Below are 16,213 nucleotides of genomic sequence, written 5' to 3'. Positions count from 1 at the left end.
AACAATAACGGGAACACATCTGGATATATAAACGCTTTTAATGATGACGTCATGATGAGGTCACGGTGTTAGCTGGAGGCTAACCAAGGGAAAGACTGGAGGCTAACATTAGCTGGAGGCTAACGCTAGCAGTGCGCTAACATTAGCTGGAGGCTAACCAAAGGAAAGACTGGAGGCTAACACTAGCAGTGGGCTAACATTAGCTGGAGGCTAACACTAGCAGTGGGCTAAAGCTCCACATCTAAATGTCCTCTGTGTTGTTGTCTGAATCCAGATCTCAGACATTAGAGATGAGTAACTGTGATTGGAGCTCTAGAGCTACAATATCAGAGCAGCGTTTCAGAGACGGAGAGGAAATGATGCTAATATTTAGCCTTCTGCTAACAGCAGCTAACGTGAGCCGCTAGCTGCTGTTAGCAGAAGGCTAATCTATTAGCATCCCTTTCTCTCCGTCTCTGAAACGCTTCTCTGATATTGTCCGTCTCTCTTTCTGACTGACTTTACTGAAGGAGAGTTAACTAGAGACATCCACAGATTTATACGCCCTCAGTTTATCTCTACAGCGCTGCCGCTGGCCACCGGCCCGCTGGCCACCGGCCCGCTAGTCGGACGCAAGGCTACTTAGCTAGCTTAGCTTGCTAATTCCACCATGCTACAGGAAATGAGTCCAACAGCGGTCAGCGCCGGGTCACGGTTCTGGAGACAGACAAGCTAGCTAACTAACTAGACTAGCTAACTTGTCTAGAAGCCAAAGAGGCTAACAGGTTAGCACCTTAGCAAGGAGGTAACATCATGCAGTAAGGACAAAGACATAATGATGGAGGAAGAAGACGAGGCCGTTGGGAATATCAACATTTTCATCAGACAAGAAAAACAATATACGACACACATATATATATATTCACTTATTATGCAGCAATAAATGAACTTCCACGGCCTCCGCCGTTTCTGACAACGTCAACAAACACATCACAACTCGTGAACCACAAAAAGAGATCATATTTCTCCTTTAGCTTCTCTGCAACCTCCAGAACAGATTATGAAACCGTCCTCCTCACCTACACGGCCCTAAACGGTCCGGACCATCATATCTTGAAGAGCTCATCGTATCCTGTTACTCCACTACAGCTCTGTGCTCCCAGAATGCAGCGTTAGCCGGCGTATTAGGGATGTCACGGTACCAGAAATGTAGTAGTCGATACCGATACCAGTGAATTTCCACGATTCTTGATACCAAATTCGATACCAGGGTAAAAAAACAAAAAAAACAATAAAAACAATAAATCCCTGTAATGTGTACATGTGTCTATATATATATATATATATATATATATATATATACATATATCCTCAGATTGCAGTAGTTTAAATTCACTGACATTGTGACATTTCACCGGGTAAAGGCTACCAGAGATGGGACCAAGTCATTGTTTTGTAAGTCACAAGTAAGTCTCAAGTCTGTGACTCGAGTCCCAACTCAGGTCTCGAGTCCTAAACAGGCCATATGAGCTCTTCATCAACTGTAATGTCATTTTAACGGCAGAGTAACTGGATCCATCTGGTGCTCAGTATCATAACGTTAGTTCTTCATGGTTTTCTCCTGAAACTTGATTGGATGCTGTTGGATCGGTTCAAACTAAGTGGATCTGGGGAGTTAAGTTTAAGATAATCAAATGCAAGTCCCAATAACATTCACTGGAAATACAGAGTTCAATAAAAAAACAACACTTTTCAGAGATTTAGCAACAAAAGATAGAAATTCAGTTTGTTCAGTTCAGTTTTTTCCCAAACGAGTGAATCCTCTTCTCAATATAGAGGATCTCTGCATCTCTGGATCTCGCTGCTGCATGGCGCTGTTGTGTGAGAGAGCAGAGGACAGAAGCAGCCGCATTTGGCGCTTGGCGAGTGTTAATTTTGGACCCTGCAGACATCGTACGGTACCTTCGGTACTGTAGAGAAAGAGTACCGTCACATTTTTAGAATTTTGGCATCGACTTGGTACCGAAGTACCGGTTCTCGTGACATCTCTACGTCGTAGCAGCCACGATAACGTACATGCTGTCTAGAACATACAACGGGACACGAAGAGCAGGTGTTCATAACGCTGCAGTGTGAATGCGTTGGTGGGCTCTGAGGTTACTACCGTTAGAAAAACTTTTACCACATTGCTCACAACTGTACGGTTTCTCTCCGGTGTGAGTGCGTTGGTGGATTTTAAGTTGACCGCTCTGAGAAAAGGTTTTCCCACACAGGCCACACCAGTACGGTCTCTCTCCAGTGTGACTGCGTTGGTGGATCTTGAGTTCCCCTGATGTGGTGCAAGCTTTCCCACACTGGTCACAGCTGTATGGTTTCACTCCAGTGTGATGGCGCTCATGGATCGTAAGGTTACTTGATGCAGTGAAGGTTTTCCCACAAAAGTGACACCGGTACGGTTTCTCTCCAGTGTGATAGCGTTGGTGGACTTTGAGTTCACCTGATGTGAGGAAGGTTTTCCCACAGTCATCACAGCTGTACGGTTTCTCCCCAGTGTGGATGCGTTGGTGTGTTTTAAAGTGACTACTGCGTGAAAAACAGGTTCCACACAGCTGACACCTGTACGGTTTCTCTCCTGTGTGAACACGTCGGTGGAGTTGTAATTTATCATGAGTGGTGAAAGCATTCCCACACTGGTCACAGCTGTATGGTTTCTCTCCAGTGTGCGTACGCTTATGGATTTTCAGGTAACTTGATGTAGAGAACGTTTTCCCACACTGGTCACACCAGTAGGGTTTCTCTCCAGTGTGAATGCGTTGATGGACTTTTAGGTTATTTAACTGACTGAACGCACTCCCACATTGGTCACAGCCGTATGGTTTCTCTCCGGTGTGAATGTATTTATGCTTTTTAAGTGTACATGATGTAGTGAAACTTTTCCCACATTCGTCACAGCTGTAGGGTTTCTCTCCAGTGTGAATGCGTCGATGGCTCTTTAAGGTGCTCAGCTGTGTGAACGCTGCTCCACATTCATCACAGCTGTAGGGTTTCTCTCCGGTGTGACTGCGTCGATGGACTTTGAGCTCAGCTGATGTACCGTAAGCTTTCTCACAGAGGTCACAGTGGTACGGTTTCTCTCCAGTGTGCACACGTCGATGTGCGTTTAACTGATGCAGCAGATTGAACGTTTTCTCACATTCGTCACAGCTGTGTGGTTTCTCTCCAGCGTGACTGATCTGATGGTTCTTTAGGTGACTTAACTGTGAAAACGCTGACCCACACTGGTCGCAGCTGTAGGGTTTCTCTCCAGTGTGGCGGCGCCGGTGGGTTTGTAGGTTCTGTCGAGTGGTGAACGTTTTCCCACAGTCATCACAGCTGTGTGGTTTCTCTCCGGTGTGAACTCTCTGATGAACCTTTAGATATCGAGATGTTGTGAAGGATTTCTCACAGAGCGGACAGCTGTGACGTTCCACTTCCTGTCCTCTCCGTTCCTATAGCAACAAGAACCATAAAGAATATTTAGAACGATGTCAACAAACAAACACGGAAAAACTCTGATGAGTTCTGAGGTTCTGACCCGCCGACGCACATCGACACAACTCAGCTCGTATTAAAACACGCCGTTCTTAAAGTATCAGACTAATAAAACGCTATGGGACCGAGATCTGCAAGAACTCTGGTGAGACTCGCTGCCGACGGCCCGTCCTAATCTCAGTTTGGTGGCTCCCTTCTAGACACCACCACGGGAAGCTTTATTAAATTATTATTATTATTATAAATGTATTCAAATTGTTTAACAGACCCCGGATGTTTTTTTTCTTTTTATTCTTCTTTTCCTTTATTTACATTTTATTTGTTGTATAACTTATTTTATTTTTATACTTTGAAATATATATATACATATATATATATTTATAATAATAACAATATAGTGGAAAATCTGAACATGTTTCTATAACTACTGTACTGAACTTTCTACATAAAGTATGGAGAACACAAGGAAATCCTCTCGGCTGTTCTCGGCTCCTCTCGTCTGATCTCGGCTTCACTCGGCTCCTCTCGGCTCCATTCGGCTCCTCTCGGGCCGCAGCTCATCTCTAACGAGCCTTTTGTTACACGACGCAACGCGGGAAAACCTCCATAAACAGAGTAAACATGAAACCAGAACCAGAACCCGGAGCCATAGAACCATAGAACCATAGAACCGGTGCAGACCCTCCAGCAGTAGAACCTCCCTGTTCAGGATCTATTGTTATATATTTATATATATTCACAAACAGATGGAAGGTTCTGGACTAAACGATCAACTGACCTGAACATCAGAGAGACCAGAGGACTCCAGAGAGTCTGCTGCCCTACTGGACTCAGGGTCCATTCCGCTCTAGTCCTGGTCCTGGTCTCTGAGATCCTGCTGGACTCCTCTCTGGATTCTGTCCTCTACAGATCTCGCGGAGCCTTCGTGTTCTCGCGATCCTACAGCGTCTCGGTGACGCGTCTCTCAGTCCCGCCCCCCCTTAGTTACCGTTGCTAAGGCAGCAGATTTACCGCCACTGAGCTGAGAAACAAAATGTCTGGAAGAAGATATTTTCAGTTTATTAACCTTTATTTATACATTTCAATACTAGTAATATTATATCATATTATTTATATATAATATACAATATTATATATATATATATATAAAATAATAATAATAATAGTAGTTCCATAAACATGTTCAGATTCATAAAGAATTCAATAAATTAATTTCATGGTACAAAAATAATATTAAAATAAATTATACAACAAATAAAATGTAAGAAAATGAAAAGAAGTTGAACAAAAACAAAATAAATAATCAGAGTTTATTAAAAAGCTGCAATAAATCTGAAACGTTTGAAATAATTTAATACTTTATTTTTTTATTTTTTATTAAAAAAAATATAGAAGGAGGGTATTATTTTTAGCCGTATCATTTTATGGATATAATATTTTGATATTAGATATTAATCATATTAATTATGTAAATTTAATCTGTCAAAAAACTGAAACAGGAATGTTTAGAACAACATGATTTGATTATAAAACATTAGAGTAGAACATCTGGTCTGAGATTAATTATTATTAATATTATTATTCTGACAGAAACTGAACAATAATTTAGTTTTGTATAAAAATCTGCTGGTTTTAACGTGACGTTGTCATGGCAACGTGATGCTTTACATTATCAGATCATTTGTGTAAATAATATTTTGCTGATAAAATCTCAATATTTACAAGAAATTCATCTGTTTTTATGAAACATGAAGATTTTTACTGACAGAAGTTTGATGAATGAGTTAAAGTCACCGACTCATCGCTACATCCTCCATTCTGGACTGAAAGCGCCAGCGAGTCCGTGGCCGCGGATCTGTAGACGAAACCGACGACCGCTTTGTGTGTCTGATGTTAGCCCGTTAACGTTAGCTACGCTAGCTTAGCCTTTTTATTTTAGCTAACGTTAGCTATGCTAGCTTAGCAGTGATAACTTAGCTGTGTTAGCTAACGTTAGCTACGCCAGCTAAGGTTAGCTACGCTAGCTAAACTGTGTTAACTTAGCTGACGTTACTTGTTTCACCATGTCAGGCTAACGTTAGCTACGCTAGCTAACGTTAGCTGTGTTAGCTAACGTTAGCTACGCTAGCTAAACTAATGCGTTCAGCTCTATTGAGACAGAGAAAAGTGAGAAAAACACGTTACAACTTTCAAACACAAATAACACATTCCAGCCACAAATATTCAGATTTATTGAAGTTTATTAATTCATGTTAAAACGTACGTCGTGGCTGCGGCTTCAACTACTGACGTCATTCATTCATTCATCGTAAACTAAAACCAACAGAAACAGAGAAACATGTCGTCGTGAAGGAAGACTGAATAAAAACAACTGAAACTGAAGCGATGTTACCTGAGTAAAGACTAATAACAATAAAATAATAGATTCATTTCAGTTTTAGTTTTTTATCTTTAATATATCACGACAGTAAAAAGGAAACAGCATAAATCAACTCTGGAAACGAACGTAGCGCAAATATTAAACATTAAACATTACGTCCTTCATACTCTCCAAGCAGCTGCTCTGTATGTCGATGTAGCGACAGACTTCTGAGACTTTACAGCTCAACCTGACAACAACTAACTAAACTACAGATATGAAAACTAAAACTAAATCAAACATCAACAGAAGCAGATAAAAACAATAACACGAGCACATCTGGAATAAATCATTCTAAACCCTCTTTTTGGAGCTTTTGACCACATCCCATGGCCTTCTTCAGCTCTTGAACTTTCTCAGTTGTCGTCACATGACGCTAGCCCAGCACATTCACATGATAACAGCTGGTTGTATTCGGGGGGGGGGAACATTCAAAACGATGTTGTGTGCGCGCGTTGGTGGACTGTCAGGCTTCCTCTCTGAGTAAAGGTTTTCCCACACTGGTCACAGCTGTACGGTTTCTCTCCCGTGTGAATAATCTCGTGGTTCTGACTTTCAGCTAATGTAACGAAAGTTTTGTCACACCGGTCGCACCAGTACGGTTTCTCTCCGGTGTGAAGACGTCGGTGGACCTGTAAGCAAAACGCCTGAGCAAAAGTCTTCCCACAGAGGTCACACCAGTACGGTTTCTCTCCAGAGTGAACGCGTTGGTGACGGACAAGTGTGCTTCGCCTGGTGAACGCCAGCTCACACTGGTCACAGCTGTACGGTTTCTCTCCGGTATGAACACGCCTGTGTCTCGTTAGATCAACTTGAGCACAGAAGACCTTCTCACACTGGTCACAGCTGAACGGTTTCTCTCCAGTGTGCACGTACTGATGAGTTTGGAAGTGCTCCTTGTGACGGAACGCTGCTCCACACTCGTCACAGCGGTACGGTTTCTCTCCTGTGTGAATGCCGTAGTGAATTTTTAAGGAACCTGGTCTTGCGAAACCTTTCCCACACTGGTCACACCTGTAGGGTTTCTCTCCGCTGTGAGTGCTCTGGTGGTTTTGCAGGTGATTCTTACGTTTGAACGTTTTCCCACATTCATCACAGCGGTGTAGTTTCTCTCCAGTGTGAATCAGTCTCTTTCTTCCTCTCCGTTTCTATAGCAACAGACAAACAGACAGAGAGTCAGCCATGGTGGAGCGACCTATCTAGAACCATAAAGAACATTTAGAACATGTCAACAAACCAACAGAGCCGGGCTGCGGTCCAATAGTCTGTTTCTCTCAGGCCGGTTCCTAACGGAGTGAAATGATTCTGTTGATCAGAACTCAGTTTGATAATATCAGAATCTTTAAAATGAATTACCAACAGTTCTGACAAAATAAGTAAGAATGTAGAAATGTTGCATCCTCGTTTAACTCCTCTACTGAAACTAGGTGAGGTACCGTGAGGGAGCGCTACTCAACCAGTCGGGTCGTTGTTAAAGGATTCTATTACGTTACACAATTTAGCTCCAAATCCAGCTAGCTGTGCTAACCTGTGCTAGCTGTGCTAACCTGTGCTAGCTGTGCTAACCTGTGCTAGCTGTGCTAACCTGTGCTAGCTGTGCTAACCTGTGCTAAACTGTGCTTAATTGGTCTAAGATGTGCTAGCTGCGTGCTAGCTGCGTGCTAGCTGCGTTTCCATAGAGACTCTGTTGTAGTGCTAGCTGTGTTAGCATAGCTGTGGAAAGCTAACTAGTTTCCCGCGTTAGCATTAGCATTAGCTAACCTGAACCAGGAAGTCTTTGTTATTAATAGATCTCTTTGTTCTTCTTCGTGTCTCAGTGGAGGTGATGAGGTGGTGAGGTGGTGAGGTGATGTGATGAGGTGAGGTGGTGAGGTGATGAGGTGAGGGGGTGAGGAGGTGAGGTGATGTGATGAGGTGAGGTGGTGAGGTGATGAGGTGAGGGGGTGAGGAGGTGAGGAGGTGAGGTGATGAGGTGGTGAGGAGGTGAGGTGATGTGATGAGGTGAGGTGGTGAGGAGGTGAGGTGATGTGATGAGGTGAGGGGGTGAGGTGGTGAGGTGATGAGGGGGTGAGGTGGTGAGGTGATGAGGTGAGGGGGTGAGGCGGTGAGGAGGTGAGGTGATGAGGAGGTGAGGTGGTGAGGTGATGAGGGGGTGAGGTGGTGAGGTGGTGAGGTGATGAGGGGGTGAGGTGGTGAGGAGGTGAGGTGATGAGGGGGTGAGGAGGTGAGGTGATGAGGTGAGGGGGTGAGGTGGTGAGGAGGTGAGGTGATGAGGGGGTGAGGAGGTGAGGTGGTGAGGTGATGAGGGGGTGAGGTGATGAGGTGGTGAGGGGGTGAGGTGATGAGGGGGTGAGGTGATGAGGTGGTGAGGAGATGAGGTGGTGAGGGGGTGAGGTGGTGAGGGGGTGAGGTGATGAGGTGGTGAGGGGGTGAGGTGGTGAGGTGGTGAGGGGGTGAGGTGGTGAGGTGATGAGGGGGTGAGGTGGTGAGGTGATGAGGGGGTGAGGTGATGAGGTGGTGAGGGGGTGAGGTGATGAGGTGGTGAGGGGGTGAGGTGGTGAGGTGGTGAGGTGGTGAGGTGAGGGGGTGAGGTGATGAGGTGGTGAGGTGATGAGGGGGTGAGGTGGTGAGGTGATGAGGTGGTGAGGGGGTGAGGCGGTGAGGTGATGAGGTGAGGGGGTGAGGCGGTGAGGTGATGAGGTGAGGGGGTGAGGCGGTGAGGTGATGAGGTGGTGAGGTGATGAGGGGGTGAGGTGGTGAGGAGGTGAGGTGAGGTGGTGAGGAGGTGAGGTGATGAGGTGAGGAGGTGAGGAGGTGAGGTGAGGGGGTGAGGTGGTGAGGAGGTGAGGTGATGAGGGGGTGAGGTGGTGAGGTGGTGAGGTGATGAGGGGGTGAGGTGATGAGGTGGTGAGGGGGTGAGGTGATGAGGTGGTGAGGTGGTGAGGAGATGAGGTGGTGAGGGGGTGAGGGGGTGAGGGGGTGAGGTGGTGAGGGGGTGAGGTGGTGAGGGGGTGAGGTGATGAGGTGGTGAGGGGGTGAGGTGATGAGGTGGTGAGGTGGTGAGGTGGTGAGGTGATGAGGTGATGAGGTGGTGAGGTGATGAGGTGGTGAGGTGATGAGGTGATGAGGTGGTGAGGTGGTGAGGTGGTGAGGGGGTGAGGTGATGAGGTGATGAGGTGGTGAGGTGGTGAGTCCTTGACATCATATTCTGGTTGTCAGTATTTATATCGTTTATAGTTATTAATCTGATGAAGTTGATGTGAGACCTGATCAACCTTTATCACAGTATTCAGTCTGATGTTTAAACTCTACAGCAGCAGCTCCTCAGCAGCTCCTCAGCAGCTCTACATCAGCAGCTCCTCAGCAGCAGCTCCTCATCAGCTCCTCAGCAGCTCCTCAGCAGCTCTACAGCAGCTCCTCAGCAGCTCTACAGCTCCTCAGCAGCTCCTCATCAGCTCCTCATCAGCTCCTCAGCAGCTCCTCAGCAGCTCCTCATCAGCTCCTCAGCAGCTCCTCATCAGCTCCTCAGCAGCTCCTCAGCAGCTCTACAGCTCCTCAGCAGCTCCTCAGCAGCTCCTCATCAGCTCCTCAGCAGCTCCTCATCAGCTCCTCAGCAGCTCTACAGCTCCTCATCAGCTCTTCAGCAGCTCCTCAGCAGCTCTACAGCAGCTCCTCAGCAGCTCCTCTAGAGCAGGCTGGAGGTGAGACTGGGGTTGATCAGATGTAGTTGTGATGTGGTCTGGTCTTGGTCTTGGTCTGATCAGCATCTGTATTCTGTCTCCCATCGTGTTTTATATTTAATGCTACAGACATTAATCTGTCATCACATCCAGATCTGATCTCCGTCTGAACCACCTCCAGACAGAGTCCTGCTGTCTCTGAAACATTCACCTCCAGATGTTCAACAGAACACGGACAGCTTCTGATCGGGTCGGGTCTCTACCGGCTCGATCTGAGCTCAACATCAGAACCATCAGAACCATCAGAACCATCAGAACCAGATGGAAGGTTCTGGACTAAACGATCAACTGACCTGAACATCAGAGGACTCCAGAGAGTCTGCTGCTCGACTGGACTCAGGGTCCATTCCGCTCTAGTCCTGGTCCCGGTCCTGGTCTCTAGTCCTGGTCCCGGTCCTGGTCTCTGGTCTCCTCTCTGGATTCTGTCCTCTACAGATCTCACGTGTCTTTGTAAGCAGCAGCCGCGCAATGCATTCTGGTAGCGTGGCGTCGCGATTCCGTGTTCTCGCGATACCACAGCGTGTCGTCTCGGTGACGCGTCTCTCAGCCCCGCCCCCTCTTAGTTACCGTTGCTAAGGCAGCAGATTTACCGCCAGTGAGCTGAGAAACAGCGTGCGTTACGCCCGGGCCACACAGCGCGCTTCAGGCTCGCCTGACGGCAGCGTCACGTCGTGGCCGCGTCATGCCCACCTAGGGTGTTCACACTAGACGCGAGTTACCCGCGTCTCGGCTGCCTGTCAGCTGTGTTTTTGCTGTTGCTGACAGCCCTTTCTTTCTACATAGAGTTTGCCTTTTAATGGCCATTTAACTTCATAATAAATGTGATTTATATTTATTTAAGACAAAAAAGGGGAATTTGTAAATATTATTAAAAACAAGCAAATAAATTCATACATAAATATTAATATATAGCCCATATAAATCCCTCTTTTCTGTCAGTGAAGAGGGATTTATATGTATATAAATCCCTCTTTTCTGTCAGTGAAGAGGGATTTATATGTATATAAATCCCTCTTCACTGACAGTGAGGAGGGATTTATATGGGCTATATGTATATATATATATATATAAATCCCTCTTCACTGACAGTGAGGAGGGATTTATATGGGCTATATATTAATACAAAAAAATAAATAAATACATTAGTAGTAAGAGAGAGCCTACAGCAATCCCTCTTCACTTTGACTGGCACAGTTTTAAACAACATTTCCAGGGGGTTTCGGGTTCCTGTTCTACAGTATTCCAGGTTGCGGCTTTTATCGAAAACGACTTAATTTACATCTGGGGCCGGACAGCAATTTACATTATAAATGCTGATGTTCCGACATCTCAGGCAACTTGGAGCTTTTCACCACCTTGTTGCTGAACTGCGCCTTGATGGAGAAAAACACCTGAAGTATTTCAGAATGATAAATATAAGTAAAGTGTTTTTTTTTATTATTATAAAACAAAGCAAAATAAACAGTTTCGTTATTTGTTAACCTTTAGAAAACGAAAATTATTATTAAATATCTTTAAAAAAATTAAATAACACCTCTAAAAGAAAGAACAATAAAGTTAGGTGGTGTTTGTTGAGGGAGAGAGAGAGAGAGGGAGAGAGAGGGAGAGAGGGAGAGAGAGAGAGAGAGAGAGAGAGAGAGAGAGAGCATCTGAAAAATACTGCCCATCACCTGATGTTCTTATAACCTATTAACCCAGTCTATTATATTTATAGCATATGTAGGGTTTCTGCTATGACTACTACAGTGTTTACAAAATGAAAAGCCTGTACTATATTAACTTGATGGAAACCTGCAAGTACACCACTGCTTTATTTAGAGTATTTCAGAATAAAAGCATTGTGTTAACGAATGAATGATTCTGTGCACTAAAAACGCTAGAGGCCTTTTATTTTGAAATCTAGATAGGAAGTGTAAAATATTGATGGTCAGTGACATATTCTACAGATGTCTAGACATGGAAACTGTAGTAATCTTGCTGGTATGATGTTCATATACTGTCAATAGATCACCTTCACTGTCTGTTGCTGCTGGGACACGCAGCCGATAGGTAAGCGGCTAGCGTGAAAAATAGGCGAGCCTTCTATTCTATAAAATAGACGCGCGTCTGACGCGCGTCTGACGTGCGTCTCATGCGGGCAGTGTGTCCACTCTAACCTGTTAACATGGATGCCGAAATAAAAAACAACACGCGACGTTGCCGTCACGCGAGCATGAAGCGCGCTGTGTGCTCCAGGCTTTAGAAACTCATTACATATTCATCCATCACATGAAACTCTCACATCTCTTCTGGAAATATATATATATATATTATATATATATTATATATAATATATACTATATGTATATATTATATATTATATATATATTATATATAATATATACTATATGTATATTATATATAATATATATATTATATATATATTATATATAATATACAATATATATATAGTATATTATATATACTGTATTATTATTATATTGTAGCATTATATTTTCTTCCATTTCTTTATGTTTATAGAAGATAAACGTTAAAACGACCCGGGATCAACCTAAAACACCTCCTCCTCTTCTTCAGGCTGAGATCTGAAAACATGGAGTTATTATCATCCAGGATCTGGTCTACAGAGACCCCCCCACCAGACACCAACAGGCTTCAGGAACCCCTCCAGGATCTGCTCTACAGAGAGCCCCCCACCAGACACCAACAGGCTTCAGGAACCCCTCCAGGATCTGGTCTACAGAGACCCCCCCACCCCACCCTGATTCCAGGGAGCTGGTCTGCTCCTCGTCAGAGACTGTGTTTCTAGGGGGACACTAAAGAATGAGGCACCAGCAGGAAACAGACTTCTAGCAAACAGCTGATTTATTCATCGGACGTGTAGAATCATAATAATAATTATTATTAATCATTATTAATAACTTCATTTAATTAAAGGTCTGAAATGTAAAACAATTAAATACAAACTCATGCAAAGCTTCACTGCAACAGCTGAGGAAGAGGAGGACGAGGAGGAGGACGAGGAGGAGGAGGAGGAGGAAGAGGAAGAGGAAGAGGAAGAGGAAGAGGAAGAGGAAGAGGAAGAAGAAGAGGAAGAGGAGTTGAAGAAGAGGAAGATCAAGAGGAGCTGAGGAAGAGGAGGAGGACGAGGAGGAGGAGGAGGAGGACGAGGAGGAGGACGAGGAGGAGGAGGAAGAGGAAGAGGAAGAGGAAGAGGAAGAAGAAGAGGAAGAGGAGTTGAAGAAGAGGAAGATCAAGAGGAGCTGAGGAAGAGGAGGAGGACGAGGAGGAGGAGGAGGAGGACGAGGAGGAGGAAGAGGAAAGAGAAGAAGAGGAGGAGAAGAGGAGGAGAAGAGGAGGAAGAGGAAGAGGAAGAGGAGGAGGAGGAGAAGAGGAGGAAGAGGAAGAGGAAGAGGAAGAAGAGGAAGAGGAGAAGTGGATATCAGTTGTTTGAGGTGAAACCAGAGTAAACGTTGGGGGGGGTAAACAGGAAGCTCATGCTGGGTCGTGGGCGCGGTGGTTGCCATGACAACACAGCATCATCATTCAGTCACGCTGTAGAAAACCAGACAGGAAATATAAGAGAACCCCGGGATGACCTCTGACCTGTGATGTCATCACAGGAGGAGGAGGTAGAGGAAGAGGAAGAGGAAGAGGAAGAGGAAGAGGAAGAGGAGAGGAAGAGGAAGAGTTTTAGGATATAAAGCAGGAAGTGTTTGAACGGCAGATTCTGTCTCAGTTTAAATAAACACAGAGGTCAGAGGTCAGAGGTCAGAGGGTTCCTTAAGACTCAACCTCCCAGTCTGTGCAGCGCACGCACACACACACACACACACACACTAACACACACACTCTCAGTCATCCCTAACATGAGCAGGTCATGCTGTAATAAATAGACATCCAGAGATAGATATAGATATAGATCTATAGAGATAGAGATATAGAACAGCTTTCTATACGTGTTGAGCAGATTCACAAGTAGCTTCGTTACATGTTGAACTCCATCCCAAAACATCACAGCACGGCATTATGGGATGGATGTGAGGCCTCCTCCAACAGCACAGCACAGACCACATGACCCGAGTATCCCAGCATGCATAAGTGGCATGCTGAGCGGTCACAGCCTCCTCACCGACTCCCGTCAGACAGGCCAGACAAAGACAGTGTTTATAATGTAGTTTATAGATAAAGAATGAAAGACGGAGAGTAGATCTGATTAATATGGATCTGAGGCAGTGGGGGGGGGATCTCTCCTGTGCGGCTGCCTGCGAGGCTCTGCTCAGGGCACAAACACCCAGCTGTCTTCAGCCAATCAGGCGGAGCTAAAGGACGGCGTGACGGTTTGGGACGGAGGTCTGGAGCTGCAGACGGACAGACAGACTGAGAGAAGGCGTGGGGTAAGGCGTCTCTTCTTTAGTTCCTGTCCTTCAGTACATCAGAGTGACACGGAGATGGAAGAAGGGATGAAGTGAAGAGATGCTTAAGTGGTCAGTCCTCTCCTCTCCAGCTCCCTCGTCTGCTTCAGCTCCTTAATCCTACAGAGAGACAACGCAGCGTTACACACACACACACACACTAACAACACCATCAATACCTCACTGTGTGTGTGTGTGTGTGTGTGTGTGTGTGTGTGTGTGTGTGTGTGTGTGTGCTACCTGTGTCTGCAGCGTCTCAGGAACCTCATGATCTTCCTCGCTGCCTGGTCCTGTTTCTTCGTCAAGAACGACCCCCTGATGGACAAAAAGACAATATCTGCTGCTTACAATCAATACTGTGAGTGATCAATACCCAATACCTACTGTCAGTAATCAATACTGTGAGTGATCAATACTGTGAGCAATCAATACCTACTATTGGTAATCAATACTGTGAGTGATCAATATTGTGAGCAATCAATACCTACTATTGGTAATCAATACTGTGAGTGATCAATATTGTGAGCAATCAATACCTATTATTGGTAATCAATACCTACTGTCAGTAATCAATACTGTGAGCGATCAATACCTACTGTCTGTAATCAATACCTACTATCAGTGATCAATACCTACTGTCAGTAATCAATACCTACTATCAGTGATCAATACTGTGAGCAATCAATACCTACTGTCAGTGATCAGTACTCTGAGAGATTGATACCTACTATTGGTAATCAATACCTACTGTCAGTAAGCAATACCTACTATTAGTGATCAATACTGTGAGCGATCAATACCTATTGTCAGTAATCAATACCTACTTTTGGATTCAATACCTACCATGACAGGTGTATTGACGAGGTCTTACTTGATCTGGTGCTGACAGGTGTATTGACGAGGTCTTACTTGATCTGGTGCTGACAGGTGTATTGACGAGGTGTTACTTGATCTGGTGCTGACAGGTGTATTGACGAGGTCTTACTTGATCTGGTGCTGACAGGTGTATTGACGAGGTCTTACTTGATCTGGTGCTGACAGGTGTATTGACGAGGTGTTACTTGATCTGGTGCTGACAGGTGTATTGACGAGGTGTTACTTGATCTGGTGCTGACAGGTGTATTGACGAGGTGTTACTTGATCTGGTGCTGACAGGTGTATTGACGAGGTCTTACTTGATCTGGTGCTGACAGGTGTATTGACGAGGTGTTACTTGATCTGGTGCTGACAGGTGTATTGACGAGGTGTTACTTGATCTGGTGCTGACAGGTGTATTGACGAGGTCTTACTTGATCTGGTGCTGACAGGTGTATTGACGAGGTCTTACTTGATCTGGTGCTGACAGGTGTATTGACGAGGTCTTACTTGATCTGGTGCTGACAGGTGTATTGACGAGGTGTTACTTGATCTGGTGCTGACAGGTGTATTGACGAGGTCTTACTTGATCTGGTGCAGACAGGTGTATTGACGAGGTCTTACTTGATCTGGTGCTGACAGGTGTATTGACGAGGTGTTACTTGATCTGGTGCTGACAGGTGTATTGACGAGGTGTTACTTGATCTGGTGCTGACAGGTGTATTGACGAGGTGTTACTTGATCTGGTGCTGACAGGTGTATTGACGAGGTGTTACTTGATCTGGTGCTGACAGGTGTATTGACGAGGTCTTACTTGATCTGGTGCAGACAGGTGTATTGACGAGGTCTTACTTGATCTGGTGCTGACAGGTGTATTGACGAGGTGTTACTTGATCTGGTGCTGACAGGTGTATTGACGAGGTGTTACTTGATCTGGTGCTGACAGGTGTATTGACGAGGTGTTACTTGATCTGGTGCTGACAGGTGTATTGACGAGGTGTTACTTGATCTGGTGCTGACAGGTGTATTGACGAGGTGTTACTTGATCTGGTGCTGACAGGTGTATTGACGAGGTCTTACTTGATCTGGTGCTGACAGGTGTATTGACGAGGTCTTACTTGATCTGGTTCTGACAGGTGTATTGACGAGGTGTTACTTGATCTGGTACTGACAGGTGTATTGACGAGGTGTTACTTGATCTGGTACTGACAGGTGTATTGACGAGGTCTTACTTGATCTGGTGCTGACAGGTGTATTGACGAGGTGTTACGTGA

The 16,213-nt window shown here is 45.1% G+C and overlaps 2 protein-coding genes and 1 long non-coding RNA gene across 4 annotated transcripts in view; 1 reads left to right on the top strand and 2 right to left on the bottom strand.

The window, feature by feature from the left end:
* Positions 1–1,904: 1,904 nt before the first annotated feature.
* LOC119481765 (zinc finger protein 721-like) lies at positions 1,905–10,269 on the bottom strand. Of its 2 annotated transcripts, none has more exons than XM_037758965.1 (3): positions 10,026–10,269; positions 4,289–4,387; positions 1,905–3,467 (listed from the first exon to the last, which is right to left on the bottom strand). In XM_037758965.1, the coding sequence occupies exons 2-3, from the start codon at positions 4,349–4,351 to the stop codon at positions 2,097–2,099; spliced, it is 1,434 nt and encodes a 477-aa protein (XP_037614893.1). In that variant the 5' UTR covers positions 4,352–4,387; positions 10,026–10,269; the 3' UTR covers positions 1,905–2,096. The 2 variants fall into 2 exon arrangements, with proteins under 2 accessions (XP_037614893.1, XP_037614894.1); XM_037758966.1 differs by lacking the exon at positions 4,289–4,387 and adding an exon at positions 6,394–7,077 and having other exon boundaries at positions 1,905–3,389; positions 9,963–10,253.
* A 2,708-nt stretch (positions 10,270–12,977) lies between these two features.
* Positions 12,978–13,521, top strand: LOC119481801. Its single transcript, XR_005205263.1, has 2 exons — positions 12,978–13,301; positions 13,338–13,521. It is a non-coding gene; the product is annotated as an uncharacterized LOC119481801 (long non-coding RNA).
* The window catches only part of LOC119481798 (calmodulin-binding transcription activator 2-like), a 5,392-nt gene continuing 2,328 nt past the window's right edge, over positions 13,150–16,213 (bottom strand). The window contains exons 3-4 of the mRNA XM_037759040.1: positions 14,325–14,399; positions 13,150–14,204 (exon numbers count right to left, since the gene is read on the bottom strand). Coding sequence (XP_037614968.1) covers positions 14,150–14,204; positions 14,325–14,399 — 130 coding nt within the window. The 3' untranslated portion in view covers positions 13,150–14,149. The remainder of the gene's footprint in view (positions 14,205–14,324; positions 14,400–16,213) is intronic.

The sequence above is a fragment of the Sebastes umbrosus genome, chromosome 22 (assembly GCF_015220745.1).
Source record: "Sebastes umbrosus isolate fSebUmb1 chromosome 22, fSebUmb1.pri, whole genome shotgun sequence".
NCBI lineage: Eukaryota > Metazoa > Chordata > Actinopteri > Perciformes > Sebastidae > Sebastes > Sebastes umbrosus.
Note: the sequence above shows the minus strand (reverse complement) of the source record. Positions and strands in the feature narration are given on the sequence as shown.